We start from the raw sequence: 18,246 nt of genomic DNA, 5'->3' as shown, positions 1-18,246 counted from the left end.
AGACCATCCAAAACTGAACCAAAGGGTATTAACTATCTAAACAGATCTGTACACATAATGAAATTGAAGCAGCAATAAAGAGTCTCCCAAAAAAGAAAAGTCTGGGACCTGATGGATTCTCTGCTGAGTTCTACCAGACCTTTAAAGAAGAAGTAATACCAACTCACCTTAAACTTTTCCATGAAATTGAAAGAGAAGGAGCACTGCCTAACTCATTCTATGAAGCCAGTATTACACTTATCCCAAAACTGGACAAGGATACATCCAAAAATGAGAACTACTCCTTAATGAACATTGATGCAAAAATCCTACATAAAATAATGGCAAACTGAATCCAACAACATACCAGAAGGGTCATATACCATGACCAAATGGGCTTCATCCCAGGGATGATTCAACATATGCAAATCAATAACTAATACAGCACATTAATAGAAGCAAAGATAAAAACCACTTGATCATCTCAATAGATGCAGAAAAAGCCTTTGATAAGATTCAACACCATTTCATGATAAAAACTCTTAGAAAACTAGGAGCAAAAGTAATGTACGTCAACATTATGTAAAAGCTGTAAATGATAAACCTATAGCCAACATCATACTTCAAGGGGAAAAACTGAAACAATTTCCCATAAAGTCAGGAATGAGACAAGGATGCCTACTTTCCCGACTCCTATTCAACATAGTCCTGGAATTCCTACTCAGAGCAATAAGGCAAGAAGTAGAAATAAAAGGAATACAAATAGGTAAAGAAATAGTCAGTGTCCGTATTTGCAGACAACATGATGCTATAGCTCAAAGACCCATGAAACTCCACCCCAAAACTCCTATCCACCATAAACAGCTTCAGCAATGTAGCAGAATACAAAATCAACTTAAAAAAATCAGTAGCCTTTCTATATACCAACAATGAACAAACTGAAATAGAACATAGGAAAACAATTCCATTTACAATAGCCTCACAAAAAATCAAATACCTAGGAATAAACTTAACAAAGGATGTAAATGACCTCTACAAGAAGAACTATGAACCACTGAAGAAAGTGGTTCAGCCTCAAAGAAGAATGAAATTTTGTCATTAGCAAGTAAATGGATGGAACTAGAGAACATCGCCTTAAGCATAGTTGGGCTCAGAAGGCTAAAAATCGCATGTTCTCTCTCATATGCAGATTATAGACCTAAAACAAATGCAATAATATTATTGGACATGAATCACACACTAAGGGGAGAACATGCTTGGGAGGAATAGGGAAAGGGAAAGAAACCTAAAAGTTGAATGTGGTTGATGTGCTCCCTGTTGAGGAACACATCTTAATAAACTGGCAGAGGCCACTATGGAAAGGGAATTAGGAAGTAGTGAAGAGGTCTGGTTGAGATGAATCAGTGTGGGTTCCAATAAACATGTGCATGGAAGCAACACTAGAAATCTCTCTGTATAGCTATCTTTATCTCAAACTAGCAAAATCTTATGTCTTATTTCTTATGTTTTTCTCTTCAACAAAATCAGAGAACAGGAGGGCAGAACACGTTTTGCCTGGAAGTAGGGGTGGGGAAGGTTGTGGAGGGAGATGGCCCAAGCAATGTATACACATTTGAGTAAATGTAAAAATGATAAAATAAAAAAGAAGAAAAAAACCCCAAAATATACTTTGTAATTAAAATGTTACTAGAGGTAAAGAGGGATGCATCAGGAAGTTTTAACAATTACAAACATATATACATTCAACAACAGAACTCCAAAATATGTGAAACAAAATCTTACATGATTGAATGGAGAAATAAACAACATTAATTATTTGAAGACTTCAGACCTTACTTTCCATAGTGAGTAGGTAGATTATGAGCAAATAAATAGACTCAACAGTATTATAAATAAACCACACACACACACACACACACACACACACACACACTCATTAGTGGCAACACACACATTCTTTTCAAGTGCACTTGAAACATACTTGTGGCTAGATCATATTCTAGGCATATAGAAAACCTCAATAAATTTTAAATGATTAAAATCGTACAAAGCATTTTTTCTGATCACAGTGTAATTAAATGATAAATCAATAACAAGGGACTAGGGAAAATTTACAAATATGTGGATATTAGTGAACATACACCTAAATAACCAATAGAAAAAACACCTGTAAATTAATAATCTAATATTCTACCTTAAGAAACTTGAAAAAAAAAGAACAAACTAAATCCCTTATGAACGAAAGAAAAGAAACAGTAAAGAAGAAAGAAAATAGAAAATACAAAAATAACAGAAACCAATGAGTTCAAAAGTTGGCTCTTTGAAAAGATAACTAAATTGACTTTATTTGTCTAGATTGATCAAGAAGAGATTTGAATTATTGAAATCATGAATGAAAGAGGAAACATAACTACTGAGTGTAAAAAAATAAAGATAGCTAGCGCCCGTGGCTCATTCTTATTTTTCTAGCTACTTGGGAGGATTGTGGTTCAAGGCCATCTAAGGCAGGAAGCTCTCAAGACCTCATCTTAACCAATAGTTGGGTAAGGTGGCACAGGTCTGTCATCCCAGGCTATGCAGGAGGCTGAGTTTGGGAGGACTGTGGTTCCAGGCCAACCCAGGCAAAAATGTTTGCGAGACCCCATCTCAATGGGAAAAAGCTGGAAATGGTGGTGTATTCCTGTTATCCCAGCTATGGCAGGAAGTTTAAAATAGGATTGTGATCCACGTGCCAGTCCGGGCAAAAATCCTAGCTCCAAAATAACCAGAGCAAAGTGGGTTGGAGGTGAAACTCAAGTGGTAGAGTGCCTGCCTTGCAAGCACAAATACCTGAGTTCAAACCCAAGTATCACAAAAAAAAAAAAATAAATAAAAGAAAAAGAAATAAAAATAATTAGACTACAGTGAATAACTGTGTCCCAACAGATTAGATAATTTTGATGAAATGGAAAAAACATTTTAGGAAGATACAAACTATCAAAACTTGTTAGAAAGAAATAGAAAATCAAGTAAAGATAGTGAATTAGTAACCAAAAATCTTCTTAAGAAGAAAAGTGTATGCCTTGATTACTTCATTGGTAAATTAATTACTAATTGTTTAAGAAGAACTAACACAAATTCTTCATCAGTTTTTTTCAAAAAAACAGAGAGGCAACACTTCACATCTCCTTCTGTCATTAGTAGTGCTACCCTGAAACCAAAACCATGCAAAGACACTACAAAAAAACTACGGACCAGTATTCCTTTTGAATACAGATACTAAAATTCTCAACATTATATTAGCAAACTGAATTTTTAGGAAGACATAAAAAAGATTTTATACCATGATCAAATGGAATTTATTCCAGGAATGTAAGACTGGCATAATATGTAGTTTAGAGAGATTTCTGTATCAGTACACGACCAAGAACTTCCTCCTGCTGTCTAAAGTCTGAGGAAGAATGCTAATTGATTTAATAGTCTTCTGTTTATTACATGTACTTAAATTCACTTAACTATTATTTTAGATGCCAGATATTGTCTTGGTGCTAGGTATACACTGGTGAGGTAAAAAAATTGTTCCCACATGGAGTTTAATTTCTGTGAGACAGCCACATTAATAAAAGAACTACTGAAATAAAAGAATACAATTGTGATAAGTGCTGAGTAGAAGGGAATTGATACAGTCGGAGCTATGAAAGGAACTTTCTGAAGAAGTGACAATTGTGCTGATATCTGAATTAAAAATTATTAGTTTTATATAGAGAAGTCTCTTTTTAAAAAATTCTGGCGATTAAACCCAGGGCATTCAGTATGCCTGGCAAGCTTTCTGCTTCTAAGCTACATTCCCAGCCCCCAGTAGTCCCTTCTTATCTATTGTTTTGTTTTCCCTGGTTTTAGTTGCCTAAGCTGCAGTTGAGTTATCAACTGCAGCCCAAAAATAATAAATGGAAAATTCCATAAAGAATTCATAAGTTTCAATGAAGAGTTCATCTGAAAGGGATGGGTGTGGTGGCTCACACCTGTAATCCCAACTGCTTTGGAAGGATTGGGAGGCTTGAACCTCAAGGTCAACCCAGGCAAAAAGTTAGTGAGACTGCAGCTTAATCAATAGGCCATCCTGGTGGCACGCATCTGATCCCAACTATGTAGAAAGCTATAAGTATGAGAATTGCTGGTTCAGGCCAGCCTGGGGCAAAAAGGTGAGACCCTACCTGAAAAATAACTAAAAACCAAAAAGGGCTAGGGGCATAACTTAAGTGGTTGAGTGCCTGCCTACCAAGCACAAGGCCCCGAGGACAAACCCCTGTATCAAAAAAAAAAAAAATTATCACCTGAGTAATGTAAATCTTGAGTCATCGTGCATAGTACACAAATCATTTTGTTCAGTGTCTCCACGCTATATACAGTAGACGTTGGTATGCTCAGGTATATTTTTCCAAGGAGATCACCTATGAATACTCAGGATTCCTACAGCTCAGTGCTGTACTGTGAGTGCTTGATTTATTTTTTCCCATAACACTGCCCAACTTTTGCTAAACACATGCTGCCTGTCAACAATTCTAAATATTTCACTTTATCACTTAAACACATTCACTTTTACCTTGCTTTTTGGGCACCACTTGCTTTTTGGGAGGCACTTTTACAAAATCAAGGGCAGAGAAACACTCAGCAGATGGCACAATGATTTAAACACAACTGATGATAATGTGTGATTGAGAACTCTGCATCAACTGAGCTGTGTAATTATGGCACAGGAATTTTTTTTGATTTTTAAAATTTATTGTTTTTTGACTGTGCTTGGTCAAAACCTGATAGAATAAATTTGTGTATAAAAAAATCCAGGAATAAGGTGGTCTTACTCTATATACTACCTTCCCATTAATCACAAAGTAGCATTCCCAGTTTCTAGATCAACTATTGCAGTATTTGCTTTCAGTTAACCCTTATTTTACTTAATAACTGCCCCACAGAACAAGGATAGTGATGCTGGCAAGTATAATATTCAAGAAAAGCCTTAAAGTGCATCTTTTAAGGGAAAAGGTAAAATTATAAGACTTTGAGAGATGATCGTGTTGACATAACTTTTGTTACAGTATATTGTAATTGTTCTATTTCATGTTAGTTATTTTTTTTTACTCCTATGTGCATACAATGTTCGGGGCATTTCTCCCCCCTCCCCCAACTCCATCCCCTTCCTCTTCCCCCCACCCCCTCGATACCCGGCAGAAACTATTTTGCCCTTATCTCTAATTTTGTTGAAGAGAGAGTATAAGCAATAATAAGAAGGACCAAGGGTTTTTGCTAGTTGAGATAAGGATAGCTATACTGGTATTGTGATACCTCCAGCATTGTTCTTTTGACTGAGTATTGTCTTGGCTATTCGTGGCCTCTTGTGTTTCCATATAAACTTAACAGTACATTTGTCAGTCTCTTTAATGAATGTCATTGGAATTTTCATGGGAATTGCATTAAGCATGTAGATTACTTTTGGGAGTATAGAAATTTTTTCTATGTTGATTCTACCAATCCATGAGCATGGGAGATCTCTCCACTTTCTATAGTCTTCCTCAATCTCTTTCTTCAGAAGTGTATAGTTTTCCTTTTTTTTTCTTTTATTATTCATATGTACATACAAGGCTTGGTACATTTCTCCCCCCTGCCCCCATCCCCTCCTATAGTTTTCCTTGTAGAGGTCTTTCACATCTTTTGTTAGGTTTATACCTAGGTATTTGATTTTTTTTTGAGGCTATTGTAAATGGAATTGTTTTCTTACATTCTTTTTCAGTTTGCTCATTGTTGGTGTATAGAAATGCTAATGATTTTTCTATGTTGATTTTATATCCTGCTACCTTGCTGTAGCTATTGATGATGTCTAGAAGCTTCTGAGTAGAGTTTTTTGTTGTCTCCAAATAGGGCTATTTTGAGAGTTTCTTTACCTATTTGTATTCCTTTTATTCCTTCTTCTTGCCTAATTGTTCTGGCTAGGAATTCCAGTACTATGTTGAATAGGAGTGGAGATAGTGGGCATCCTTGTCTGGTTCCTGATTTTAGAGGGAATGGTTTCAGTTTTTCTCCATTAAGTATAACTGGCTGTAGGTTTGTCATATATAGCTTTTATATATATTGTTGAGGTACTTTCCTTCTATTCCTAGTTTTCTTAGAGCTTTTCTCATGAAATGGTGTTGGATCTTATCAAAGGCTTTTTCTGCATCTATTGAGATGATCAAGTGGTTTTTGTCTTTGCATCTGTTAATGTGGTTTATTACATTTATTGATTTTCGTATGTTGAACCACCCCTGCATCCCTGGGATGAAGCCTACTTGGTCGTGGTGAATAATCTTTTTGATGTGTTGTTGAATTCGGTTTGCCATTATTTTGTTGAGGATTTTTGCATCAATGTTCATTAAGGAGATTGGCCTATAGTGCTCCTTTTTGGAGGTGTCTTTGCCTGCTTTTGGGATAAATGTAATACTGGATTCATAAAATGTGTCAGGCAGTTTTCCTTCCCTTTCTATTTCATGGAACAGTTTAAGGAGGGTTGGTATCAGTTCTTTTTTAAAGGTCTGATAGAATTCAGCAGAGAATCCATCAGGTCCTGGCCTTTTCTTTTTGGGGAGACTCTTGATTGCTGCTTCAATTTTATTTTGTGTTATAGCTCTATTTAGGTGATTATTATCCTCTTGGTTCAGGTTTGGATGATCATATGTGTCTAGAAATCTGTCCATTTCTTTAAGATATTCAAAATTATTTGAATATAGATTCTTGGAGTAGTCTTTGATGATTTCCTGGACTTCTATGGTGTTTGTTGTTATCTCCCCTTTGCATTCCTGATTCTACTAATTTGGGTTTTTTCTCTCGTCATTTTAGTCAGGTTTGCCAGGGGTCTGTCGATCTTGTTTATTTTTTCAAAGAACCAACTTTTTGTTTCATTAATTTTTTGTATGGGTTTTTTTTGGTTTGTATTTCATTGATTTCAGCTCTTATTTTTATTATTTCTCTCCTTCTATTTGTTTTGGGATTTGCTTGTTCTTGTTTATCTAGGAGTTTGAGATGTATCATTAGGTCTTTGATTTGGGATCTTTCAGTCTTTTTAATATATTCACTCATGGCTATAAACTTTCCTCTCAGGACTGTCTTAGCTGTGTCCCATAGGTTCCAGTAGTTTGTGTTTTTGTTTTCACTGACTTCCAGGAAATTTTAAATTTCCTCTTTTATTTCATCAATGACCCATTATTCATTAAGTAATGAGTTATTCAGTTTCCAGTTGTTTGCATGTTTTTTGTTTTTACTTTTGTTGTTGAGTTCTAGTTTTATTGCATTGTGATCAGATAGTATGCATGGTATAATTTTTATTTTCTTATATTTGCTGAGGCTTGCTTTGTGCCCTAGGATATGATCTATTTTGGAGAAGGTTCCATGGGCTGCTGAGAAGAATGTATATTGTGTAGAAGTTGGATGAAATGTTCTGTAGACATCAAGAAGGTCCATTTGATCCATTGTGTATTTTAGTTCTTGGATTTCCTTATTGATTTTTTGTTTGGATGACCTATCTGTTGATGATAATGGGGTGTTAAAGTCTCCCACAACCACTGTTTTGGAGTTAATATATGTTTTTAGGTCTTTCAGGGTATGTTTGATGAAATTGGGTGCGTTGACATTGGGTGCATATAGCTTGATAATTGTTATTTCCTTTTAGTCTATTTCCCCTTTTATTAATGTTGAATGTCCTTCTCTATTTATTTGATCAATGTAGGTTTGAAGTGTACTTTGTCAGAGATAAGTATTGCTACTCCTTCCTGTTTTTGGGGGCCATTGGCTTGGTAAATCTTCTTCCAGCATTTCTAAGGTTTTCCATATCCTGGGTCCTTTCCTCTTTAATGTTTTCTATTTTTGTCCTGAGTTCATTTATCTCTTTATTAGTCGTGTTCTTTGTTTCACTTTGGTGTTTATACAGTGCTTCTATGGTTTCCTTTATTTCTTCTTTTGCTTTTTCAAATTCTCTATTTTTGTGTCTTGGAATTTCTTGAGTGTCTCCTGTACATTTTGGTTGACCATATCCAGTATCATCTCTATAAAATTGTCATTGAGTACCTGTAGTATTTCTTCTTTTATTGTGGGTTTCATTGGGTTTTTGGCATAGTTTATCTTCATTTTGTTGGATTCTGTATCTGAGTATCTTGTTTTCTTCATTTCCCTCTGGTTCCTTACTAATTTTTTGCTGTGGGGAAACTGGTTTCCCTGTTTTTTCTGTCTTCCCATCATTTCCCTTGGTGTTGTTTTGTTCCTGTAATGTGTGCAATTAAGTATTTTCTGGCTTGTAATAATAGCACTTGTGATATTTAGAATGGAAGGGTGAGAGGAGATGGAAAGCAAAGAATTTACAGGAAAAGGGAAAAATGAAGTAGAAAAAACAAGGAAACAAACAAAAAAAGTTTCAAAGATATAAACAGGGAATGATAGTGTACTAATCAACTGTAAGCTGAACAGGCATTAGAGAGACGGAGAGAGGATTAAATAAAAACAGAAAGAAAATAAATAAAAAAATAAAAAATAAATATAAAAAAAGTCTCCAAGTTCAAATGCAATAAACTTTCAGTCTTAATACTTTTGGTGTTCGTCCCTTAGCCTCCAATCCTGGAGATGATGCCTCAGAAGTAGTTCTGTGGTAGTCTCATCAAAGGGGAAAAAAACTGGACAAAACAAAATAAAACAAAACTGCACAATACAGAAAAAACCCCACAAAGTGTCCCAAGTTCAAGTCAATACAGTTTCAGTAAGTTTTTCAGTATGCAGGTGTAGTTCGGTTGTTGTCTCATCAAAGGTAGGAAGAGAGAAGAAAAAAGATTCTGGGGACAGTTCTGTTAATGGCTATCTGCGGCTGTGGCTTGCCTGCCCACTGCTGTCAGCCTGCTGTTGCTGGAAGCTTTATTTATGCAGATCTCAGGAGTGACCTGGGCCCCGCAGGCTTTGTTTACTCAGAGTTCTCCTGTGCGCAAGCTGCTGCTACAAGCTTTCCCCTTTCTAAGCACACTGGGGGAGGTGACACTGCGCCCTCTTTCTCAGGCCGGTGTGTTTATTTACAGCTCATGTGGGAAGTGGGTCTTCCCCCCTCTCCTGTGGAGTTTTCCTCCCACCTCCACTTTTATAAACTTTCCTGCTCCTGAATGCTGGGCATGTGCTGTTACTCCTGCCTTCTCCGCCTGGCTTGTTTATTTACAGCTCACATGGGAAGTGGTCTTCCTCCGTCTCCTATGGAGTTTTCCTCCCACTGCCGCTTTTACAAGCTTTCCCACTCTTGGTTGCTGGGCGTGTGCAGCTGCTCCTGCCTTCTCCCGCCCAGCTTGTTTATTTATAGTTCCATGAGGGATTCCCCTCCCCCCTTTTCGGCACTCAGGGTGCTACATGTCTTTGCTACATGTGTTTTTTGTTATTGCTTATTACTCAGTTTCTCTTTTCTCCCTGGGTGGGGGTTGGTCTGTCCAGGGGGCTATGCTGATCTGGCCCAGGGTTGTCTTTGGGAGTACCGCATACCGCTTAGCTCACCTTGTGTTCTGCGTCTTCCCAAGCTGTCTGGATGCTAGCGTCTGGTGGCAGCGCCGGAGCGCTCCTGGTTTCTACGTTTAACGTGAGGTGGAGATGCTCTGTGCAGGCTGGAGGTGTGGAGGAGTCAAAGTTTTGCCTCTTCTTGGTGGTTTTTCCTGTAAGGTGTATCTTCAGCATCTCTCCAAGATTTTACTTTAGGAGGCATGCTTTCTGCTTCCTCCTTCTAGCCTCTATCTTAGAATTCATGTTATTTATTGTTAATCTTTTTCTATGTCTAATTTATAAGTTACTTTATTCATTGGTATGTATAAATAGGAAAAAATATAGTATCTATTGATTAAGTTCATTACTATCTGTTTTCAGGCATCCGCTGGGGATCTTGGAACATGTAGATAAGAGGGAGGGACTGCTGTATTTTAAGGATGTAATTTTGTCCTTTGATAATCTATTCTCCCAATTTCTTCTCTGTTGCTAAGCACTTTTCACTAGTATCTCAATCTCATCAACTTTTAAGTAAATTTAAGTTTCTCACATGAAAAAAAACCCAACTCTTCTCTGACACCACTTAACTTCCTTTCTTATCAAGGAAGTTTGAAGTTTTCTGTTTCCATTTACTCATCTCTCACTTGATTAGAAAAACCCAATCAGTCTTACCTCATAATCTACCTAGTCTGGATGTTAACTATACTACATTGAGATAGATTTTTATCAAAGTCTCCAGTGACCTGCATGCCTAGCAAACACTTTTTAGTTATTGTTTTGCTTGGCATTTCTGTGGCATTGGATATAACTGACAACTCTTCTTTTTTTTTGGGTGGGACTGGAGTTTGATCTCAGGGCTTCACAATTCAAAGCAAGACTCCCTACCTTTTGAGCCACATCTCCACAGTCCATTTTGCTCAGGTTATTTTGGAGATGGGGTCTTGTGAACTTTTTGCCTGGACTGCGTTGATGCTCAGCTTCCCAAATTATGAGGATTATAGGCATGAACCATTGGAGCCTGATGACAACTATCTCCTTGAAATGTTCTCCTGGTTGTTTTTCATGACATTATACCCTTCCTTCTATTTCTTTTGTCCCTCCTTCCCTTCCTGCCTACCTTGCTCCATCCCTTCCTTCCTTCTTTTCTTTTCCTTTCCCTTTCTTTTCTTTGTTTTTTGGTCTTCTTATTTGACTATGAAATGCTGGAGTTCCTTAAGACTTTGTCCTAGGCTTTCTTCACTTCCCTTCAAACACTCTAAAGACCAGCCTCTAGATTATTCCCAACTTACATTTGCCCTTTTTCTGGGTTTTGTACTAGTAAGTAAGTACCCATATTTTCTACTTTATGTGTTCTTTGTTCTTCCATGTATATTCACTTAGGGTCTGATATGTATAGGCATTTTGTTGGTGCAAGGAGTGATATGTATTTGCAGTGGAATCTCCCCAAAACAGAATTCAGGATTCATATCCCCTGCTAAAAATAAGCAAAGCAAACAAGTGAAAAAAAATAACAGTCCAAATAAGACCTTTTCTAGTTCTATTATTCTCATTCAACTGTTGAAATCCACCTACTTCTTCTAGTTTGAAACCTTTTGACTCCTCCCTTTTTCTGAGCACTCCCCCCGACCTCCAGTATTATCCATTCCAACTGAAACCAGTTAATGTAGTCTAACCCAATGCAGTATTACTAAGGTGTGGGCATTGTACCTTCTAAGTATTTTTCTAGTGTACTCACTCTCTCCTTTTTATCACTAATACCCTAGACTAAGCTACTATCACTTGACTTCCACATTTAGTTTCTAATTTGTCTAACTATATTCACTTTTGACTTCCATCTGTCAATTTGCCACATGACTGTTCTTCAATTTATTTGTCATTTTCTTATTTATAGAATTCTCTTTCCATTGTAATAGTGAAAATAGAAAGATTTGCTATGTATAAAATACTTACAATAGAATGAGGCACTAAATCCTTATTAAATTACTGAGTTTATACAGTTTTATGTTAAACCAAATAAAAGGTATGATTAAGACATAGAATCTATTAATACATTTGAATGGAGTAATTAATATCTTATTGATACTTCATTGTACCATGTATGTTCATACTAAAATCTGCAGCTCTTATAGTACATAACCTTATTATATGTGATTTTTTTTTAAATTAATAGGCTAAGAAGCACCAGGCCTTCCTAGTAGAGACATGTGAAAATAACGTGAAAGAATTGGAATCGATCTTGAACAGCTTTACTGTGTCAGGCCAGTGGACATCAGGTTAGTTGAAGGTATAAAATGACAGATGCATCTGTCAATGTTCCAAAGTCACTACATTTTGGGAATTCTGCAGATGCCTCTTATAGTCCCTCATCTCAACATGTTTTGATTTGATGACATGATAAGAGCAGTTCTCACAGCAGTCAGTTGGCCTAACTAGCTGGGAAAGGGTGACAGAGTGTGGACCTGCTGTTGTCCTCTCCAAACTTGATTTACAAGTGTTGGGGTCTGTATGATTGGACAGACAAGGGCTCACTTGCTGTGTTCTGAATCCAACTGAGAAAAAAGTCCTTACAGAATACCTGCAAGGGGAACAGATGTTTCCATCAAACTGAGCCAAATTCTGAGGCAACCTTCAGCAACTTAAAGGTCATGCATTCAAAAGGTTATGTAGGACACAGGCTGTAACAGTGCATGTTCTATAATGTTGCTTTCTAAGCTGATCCTTGCCTTCATTTCCTGCTGTTGTGTACATACATATACTCTACAGATAAGAGTGTTTAGATAAAATATTTTGGTTTTAGTATTAGTCCACCTAGTATAATTAAGAAATGTAACAGCTTAACTGTTTCATGGATTCTGCTTATCATCTCCACTTTTTAAATTTCTTGTGCTTATTCCATTTTTTATGCTATAGTATAGCTTTGACTTAATACTTTTACTTGTCTACCCCAAATTTTGTCATACTGTCATTCTCAAATTATTTAGTCGTTTTAAGACACATATTCTTCAAAAGTCACATAAAATTAATTTCCTTATGTTCAAAATTGAGCTCAGGACTTAAAAAAGCATAAAAAAATGAACCAACCAGCTAGGCACCAGAGACTCACTTCTGTAATCCTAACTACTTGGGAGTCAGAGATTTGGAGGATTGAGGTTCAAAGCCAGCCCAGGCAAATAGTTTGAGAGACCTTATCTGAAAATACCCGACATAAAAGAGTGGCTCAAGTAGTAGGGCTCCTGCTTAGCAAGTGTGAGGCTCTGAGTTCAAATCCAAGTACCACCACCAAAAAAAAAAAAAAAACAGTAATTTGGCAAATGAGTTCTTTCAAAAACTTTTCAGTTTAGGAAAGTTTCTTCTCTGAAAAAGTTCTAGGGTCTGATCAAGGCCCCTAGATGGATTTACCTTATGGATGTCTTAGTTGTGAACTATCAGAAATTTAGTGTGCTTCCCTGTTACTTTTGAAAGTATTCTTTCATTCATCATATGTTTTTAGCCATAATTTTAATATATTAATGTGTAACTTTGTTTTTATTTAAACATTTTTCCCAAAGCATTACTGGAAAAAAAATCAGTGTCTACAAGTGACATTAAAAATATTGGTGGCTCAAGCCTGTAATCCTACCTACTTGGGAGGCAGAGATCAGGAGGATCTCAGTTCAAGGCCTGCTCAGGCAAAAAGTTCATAAGACCTCATCTCAACCAATAGCTGGGTCAGTGGTGTGTGCCTGTCTTCCTAGCTATATGGGGAAGCACAAATAGGAGGATCACTGTCTAGATGAACCCAGGCATAAAAAGTGATACTGTATCTCAAAAATAACCAATGCAAAAAGGGCTGGTGAAGTGGCTGAAGTGGTAGAATGCATGCCTAGCAAGCTGTGGCCCTGAGTTAAACCTCTCCAATACTGCTGCCCCTCCTCAAAATATAGGTACAAGTATCTAGTTTTCAATTAAATTGGATAAAACTTTGGAGGAAGCCAAGTGTGGTGGTATGTGTCTATAAATCCAGCTACTCAGGAGGCAAAGGCAGGAGGATCATGAGTTTGAGGCCGACCTGGGCAAAGTTAATGAGACCCTGTTTCAGAAACAAAATAGAAAAAAAAATCCCCAAAATGGTTGGGAATGTGGCTGAACACTTGCCTAGCATTCTTGGGTTCAATCCCCAGTAACAGAAACAAAAACTTTGAAGGATAAAATTTTCTTTTGCAATGATTTTCTTTTTTAGTGTTGAGATATGTCAGTGGTGTTTAATGGGGCTAGAATCATTACAGATTTTTAAAAGTTATTATAGTTTATCTTATTTTTAATTACATTATTAACTCAATGTTGTTTTGACTATTTCTTCAGAGTTAAATATGAAAAGCTAACACTAATGAGATCATTTCTCCTTTGAATTTTAAAATGAAATAGTTGAGGAAAAGCTACTCACAATTCAACTTTGATATATTGTAAGAACTTTTGTAAATGTCACAATGTATTTCCTGTACAGAAACTTAAAAAGAAGGGAAAAACTTACAAAAAAAAATGCTCAGTTTCGACTAGAGGTTCATGAAAATAATAATAGTTTGTCAGTCAGGACCACAGCTAGAGTTAGCTGACTGAAGTAATTATTTAAGGAACAAAATTTGAGGAGCACCCAAAAACTCAGAAATCACAAAAATATGTTGTTGTTACATTAAGTCTTGCTATGGTTGTCTAAGATGGCCTCCAACTCATGGGCTTAAATGACCCTTTTACTTCAACCTCCCAAATAGCTGACCATAGGCAGACACCACCATGCCCAGGCACCATGCAATACTTTTTAAAAATCAAAAGGTGAAAAGAATTTGTGATGAACCAAATATTAGAAATTCTAAGTAGAGGATCACTATGGATGCCCTGAATTCTAACCACAGACCAAAAGAACTATACTTATGAACCACCTCAGATTAAGAAATTCTCACTTTTTCTACTTTTCTATCACCTAGTTGGCACGGATTGTGCAGAATTATCAAAATCTTAATGTTACTTTTGCATTAATCATCTTTATATGTGACAACAAATACAAATAAGTTTTTCTGTTTATGTATTCCTTATAATAAAATAGTTTTAACATCTAATAAGTTTAACACAAGAGTTATGTATTAATGGTAGTGTGTTAATTAATTAGATTATGGTAATCATTTCACAGTGTAACATATGTCAAAGTATATCAGTCATCCCATTGTATACCTTGAGCATATATAATTTTTACCTGTCAATTATAGCTCAATAAAACTGGAAAAAAAATTTAAAAACTTATAGAGAAAGAATTGTCTTTCACTGAAGTTTTTCTCCTTATTCTCATGTTTTACTAACCATCCTTTTTAACTTTCTAGTCTATATACATACATATATACATATATATACATACATACACACACACATATGTATATATTTTATGCATTGCAGGGAATATGCCCTGGAAAATGACTGCATACTGAATTAATGGTTTTGGATTGTTACAGAGGTGTATTTAATATATTGTGCTAATTGTTCACTTGTTTACTCTTATGGATTCATTCTCTTCTTGTGTCTGCTTTGCTTTGGGCATCTGGGCTTCTTTGCCTTCTCACTTCTGGTTGAGTTTGGACAGTAGGTACACCAACAGGATATTAAGATAGTAGGAGAAAAAAGAAGTCAGGATATTTATTTCCTTTGACACTTCTACTCTACTGCATTCTGGAGTTAGCTTTAGTGTTCAGCAGCTACAGCTCCTAGCAGATGGGTCTTTTTTCATAGTTGTTGTTCTTGTTAGATGTGGTGATAACGCACTTCCATGTGACCCTTCAGGCTTCAATATGATGATACTTGTTTTCCCTTCTTTGTTATTCTTGGTCCTTTATCATATATTGTTGATTCTAGTAGTCTGTCCACATTTCTATAGTCATTCTCTTTCCTTCTGCTTGGAAAAGCTGAAGAACACTAGGAAATAGTGTCCCATACTTTTAGACACATTTATGTCATCTAAGGTAGTCTCATGGAATACTCTTAGGAAAATCAAAACAACAAATGGACTTTTTCTGTCTTCTTCTTTTTAAAAAGGAATATTGCCTAGACCTTGTACCCTCTTGATAATTTTAATTATTCTTAAGAACCTCATTGCTAATGCCTTTAATTTTTAGTTTATTTTTGTTAGTGTATATTAATTGTACAAACTGAGGGGTTTCATTGTGATATTTATATACATTATATAATGTTCTTTGATCTTATTTACCTCCTTTAGTATTCTTAACTACCACCCTACTCCCTAACCCCTCTTCCCTTTTTAAAGCTAACTTACAAAGTTTTAAAAGCAGGTTTCATTATGACCTGTTCATATGTACATACAGTATACTTCAATTATATTCTTCCCCTTCAACATCTCTTTTCTCACCTTCTCCAGGCTTGTATCCCAAAAGTCACCCTCTTTATGTTCATGTCCTTTTTCTTTTTTCTTAGATCTAGATTCTGCATATAAGAGAAAATGCAGTATTTTTCTGAGTCTAGGTTATTTTACTTAACATAATGATCTCTACTTCTATCCATTTTCCTGCAAATGACATATTTTATTCTTCTTTATGACTGAAAAAACTCCATTGTGTATATATACCCCATTTTCTTTATCCATTGATCTGGTGATGGGCACCTAGGCCAATTCCATAGCTTGGCTATTGTGGATAGTGCTGCAATAAACATGAAGTGTGCAGGCATCTCTACTGTATGCTGACCTACCTTCTTTTAGTCGGATATATGCCTAGGAGTGGGATAGCTGAATCATATGGTAGTTGTATCTTTAGTTTTTTTCTGGAACCTCCATACTTATTTCCATAATGGCTATACTAATTTAAATTCCCACCAACAGTGCTTAAGGGTTCCTTTCTCCCCTACATCCTTGCCAGCATTTTTTTTTTTTTGATGATAACCATTCTGACTGGGGAAGACACGGAATCTCAGTGATGTTTTGATTTGCATTTCCTTTGCACATTTGTACTTATGAAAACTATTCAATTGATTTGCTCATTAATTGGATTATGTATTCTTTTGGTACTTTTTTTTGAACTTTTTATATATTCTAGATATTAATCCGTTGCTTGATGAATAGCAGGAAAGATTTTCTCCCATTTTGTAAGCTGTTTCTTTACTTTGATATTTGTTTCCTTTAACATGCAGAGGCTTTTAGTTTGATGCAATCCCATATGTCAATTCTTTTTCTTATTTCCTGAACTATAGAAGTCCCACTCAGAAGAAGCTCATTGCCCATATATCTTGACATTCTTTCCCTATGTTTTTCCTCCAGTAGTTTCACATTTAAAGTTGTACATTAAGGTTTTTAATCCATTTTAAGTTCAGTTTCGTACAGGATGAGAAATAGGGATCTAGTTTCAATCTTCTACATGTGGATATCCAGTTTTCCCAAAACAGTTTGTCACAGAGACTGTCTTTTCTGTAACATATGTTTTTTGTGCCTTTGTCAAGAATCAGTGGCTGTCATGTATAAAAATGGAAAAATGAGATCTGTTGAAACTATTCCAGGAGTGGGGGAGAGAGGCTAAAGGAGAAGGATGGAAGGGGTAAATTTAACTATGATATATTGTGAGAACTTTTGTAAATGTCACAGTGTACCTCAGTACAACAATAGTATGATAATTAGAAAAAAGAAAAAGAAAAAATATCGATGACTGTAGCTGTGTGGGCTTATTTCTGGGACTCCTAGGTAGGTGCTGTACCACTTGAGCCACTCCTGGGACTCCTATTCCATTGTTCTACATTTCTGTTTTTATGACAGTACCATGCTATTTGTTACTATGGCTCTGCAGTGTAATTTGAAGTCAGATACTGTGATACCTCCAGCAGTGCTCTTTTTTATTAGGATTGCTTTGTCTATTTTGGGTCTTTTATGCTTCCATATAAATTTTAGGATTGATTTTTCTATTCTGAGTGTGCTGACATTTGGTGTGTATATGTTTATAATTCATACTTTGTTCTTTTTATTAATAATATATGGTGACCTTCTTGCTCTCTTCTGAGTAATTTTGGATTAAAGTCTACTTTGTCAGATGTTATTATTGGTACTCCTGCTTCCTTTTGGTTTCTAGTTATTTGGAATAACATTTTTCATCCTTTAACTTTCAGTCTTGGTATGTCTTTGTCAGTGAAGTGTGTTTCTTGCAGACAACAAATAGAACTTTTTTAACCCAATTGGCCAATATATGTCTTTTAATTGGAGAGTTAAAGCCATTCACATTTAAATTTGTTATTTAGAGATGTTTGATGAGTCCTGTAATTTTGTTGGCTTGTTTTTCTGGGTTATTTGAGTACTGTTTGTTGTTTTTTTTCTCTTTTGTTTCTCTTAGGAGTTTGTTAGTTGGCAGAGATGAGTATGTTTCATTCTTTCTTTCCTTTCATTTGTTTTACCTATTTCTCTCCTGAAGAGAGAAATTTTTTTTCTTTCCTAATCTCTCATGTTTGTGTTTGTCTTTATTCCTCATCTGTGGGTAGGATTCATTGAGGTATGTATCTTTTGTGATACTGGTTTAGTGGTCATGAATTGCTTTAGTTTGTGCTTATCTTTGAAGGTCTTTAATTCTGCATTGATTTTAAAAAATAACTTTGCTGGATATAGTAATCTTGGTTGGCATTTATTTACTTACAGAGCTTGAAATATGGCATTCCATGGTTTCCTGACTTTTAGTGTATCTGCTGAGAGGTTTGATATAATTCTAATCAGTTTGCTTTTTGTAGTAAGTTGGTATTTTTCTTTTGCAG

The 18,246-nt window shown here is 35.8% G+C and overlaps 1 protein-coding gene across 22 annotated transcripts in view; it reads left to right on the top strand.

The window, feature by feature from the left end:
* Positions 1 to 18,246, top strand: part of Ccdc171 (coiled-coil domain containing 171) — a 416,292-nt gene that overhangs the window by 117,651 nt on the left and 280,395 nt on the right. For 20 of the 22 annotated variants that reach the window (XM_074051809.1, XM_074051799.1, XM_074051790.1 and 17 more), the window contains one exon: positions 11,657 to 11,759. The exons of the other annotated variants lie outside the window; for them this stretch is intronic. In XM_074051809.1, coding sequence (XP_073907910.1) covers positions 11,657 to 11,759 — 103 coding nt within the window. Of the gene's footprint in view, positions 1 to 11,656; positions 11,760 to 18,246 lie in introns of those variants that run through there. 22 annotated transcript variants of the gene reach the window in all.

This window comes from Castor canadensis, chromosome 13 (genome assembly GCF_047511655.1).
Source record: "Castor canadensis chromosome 13, mCasCan1.hap1v2, whole genome shotgun sequence".
Taxonomy (NCBI): Eukaryota; Metazoa; Chordata; class Mammalia; order Rodentia; family Castoridae; genus Castor; species Castor canadensis.
Note: the sequence above shows the minus strand (reverse complement) of the source record. Positions and strands in the feature narration are given on the sequence as shown.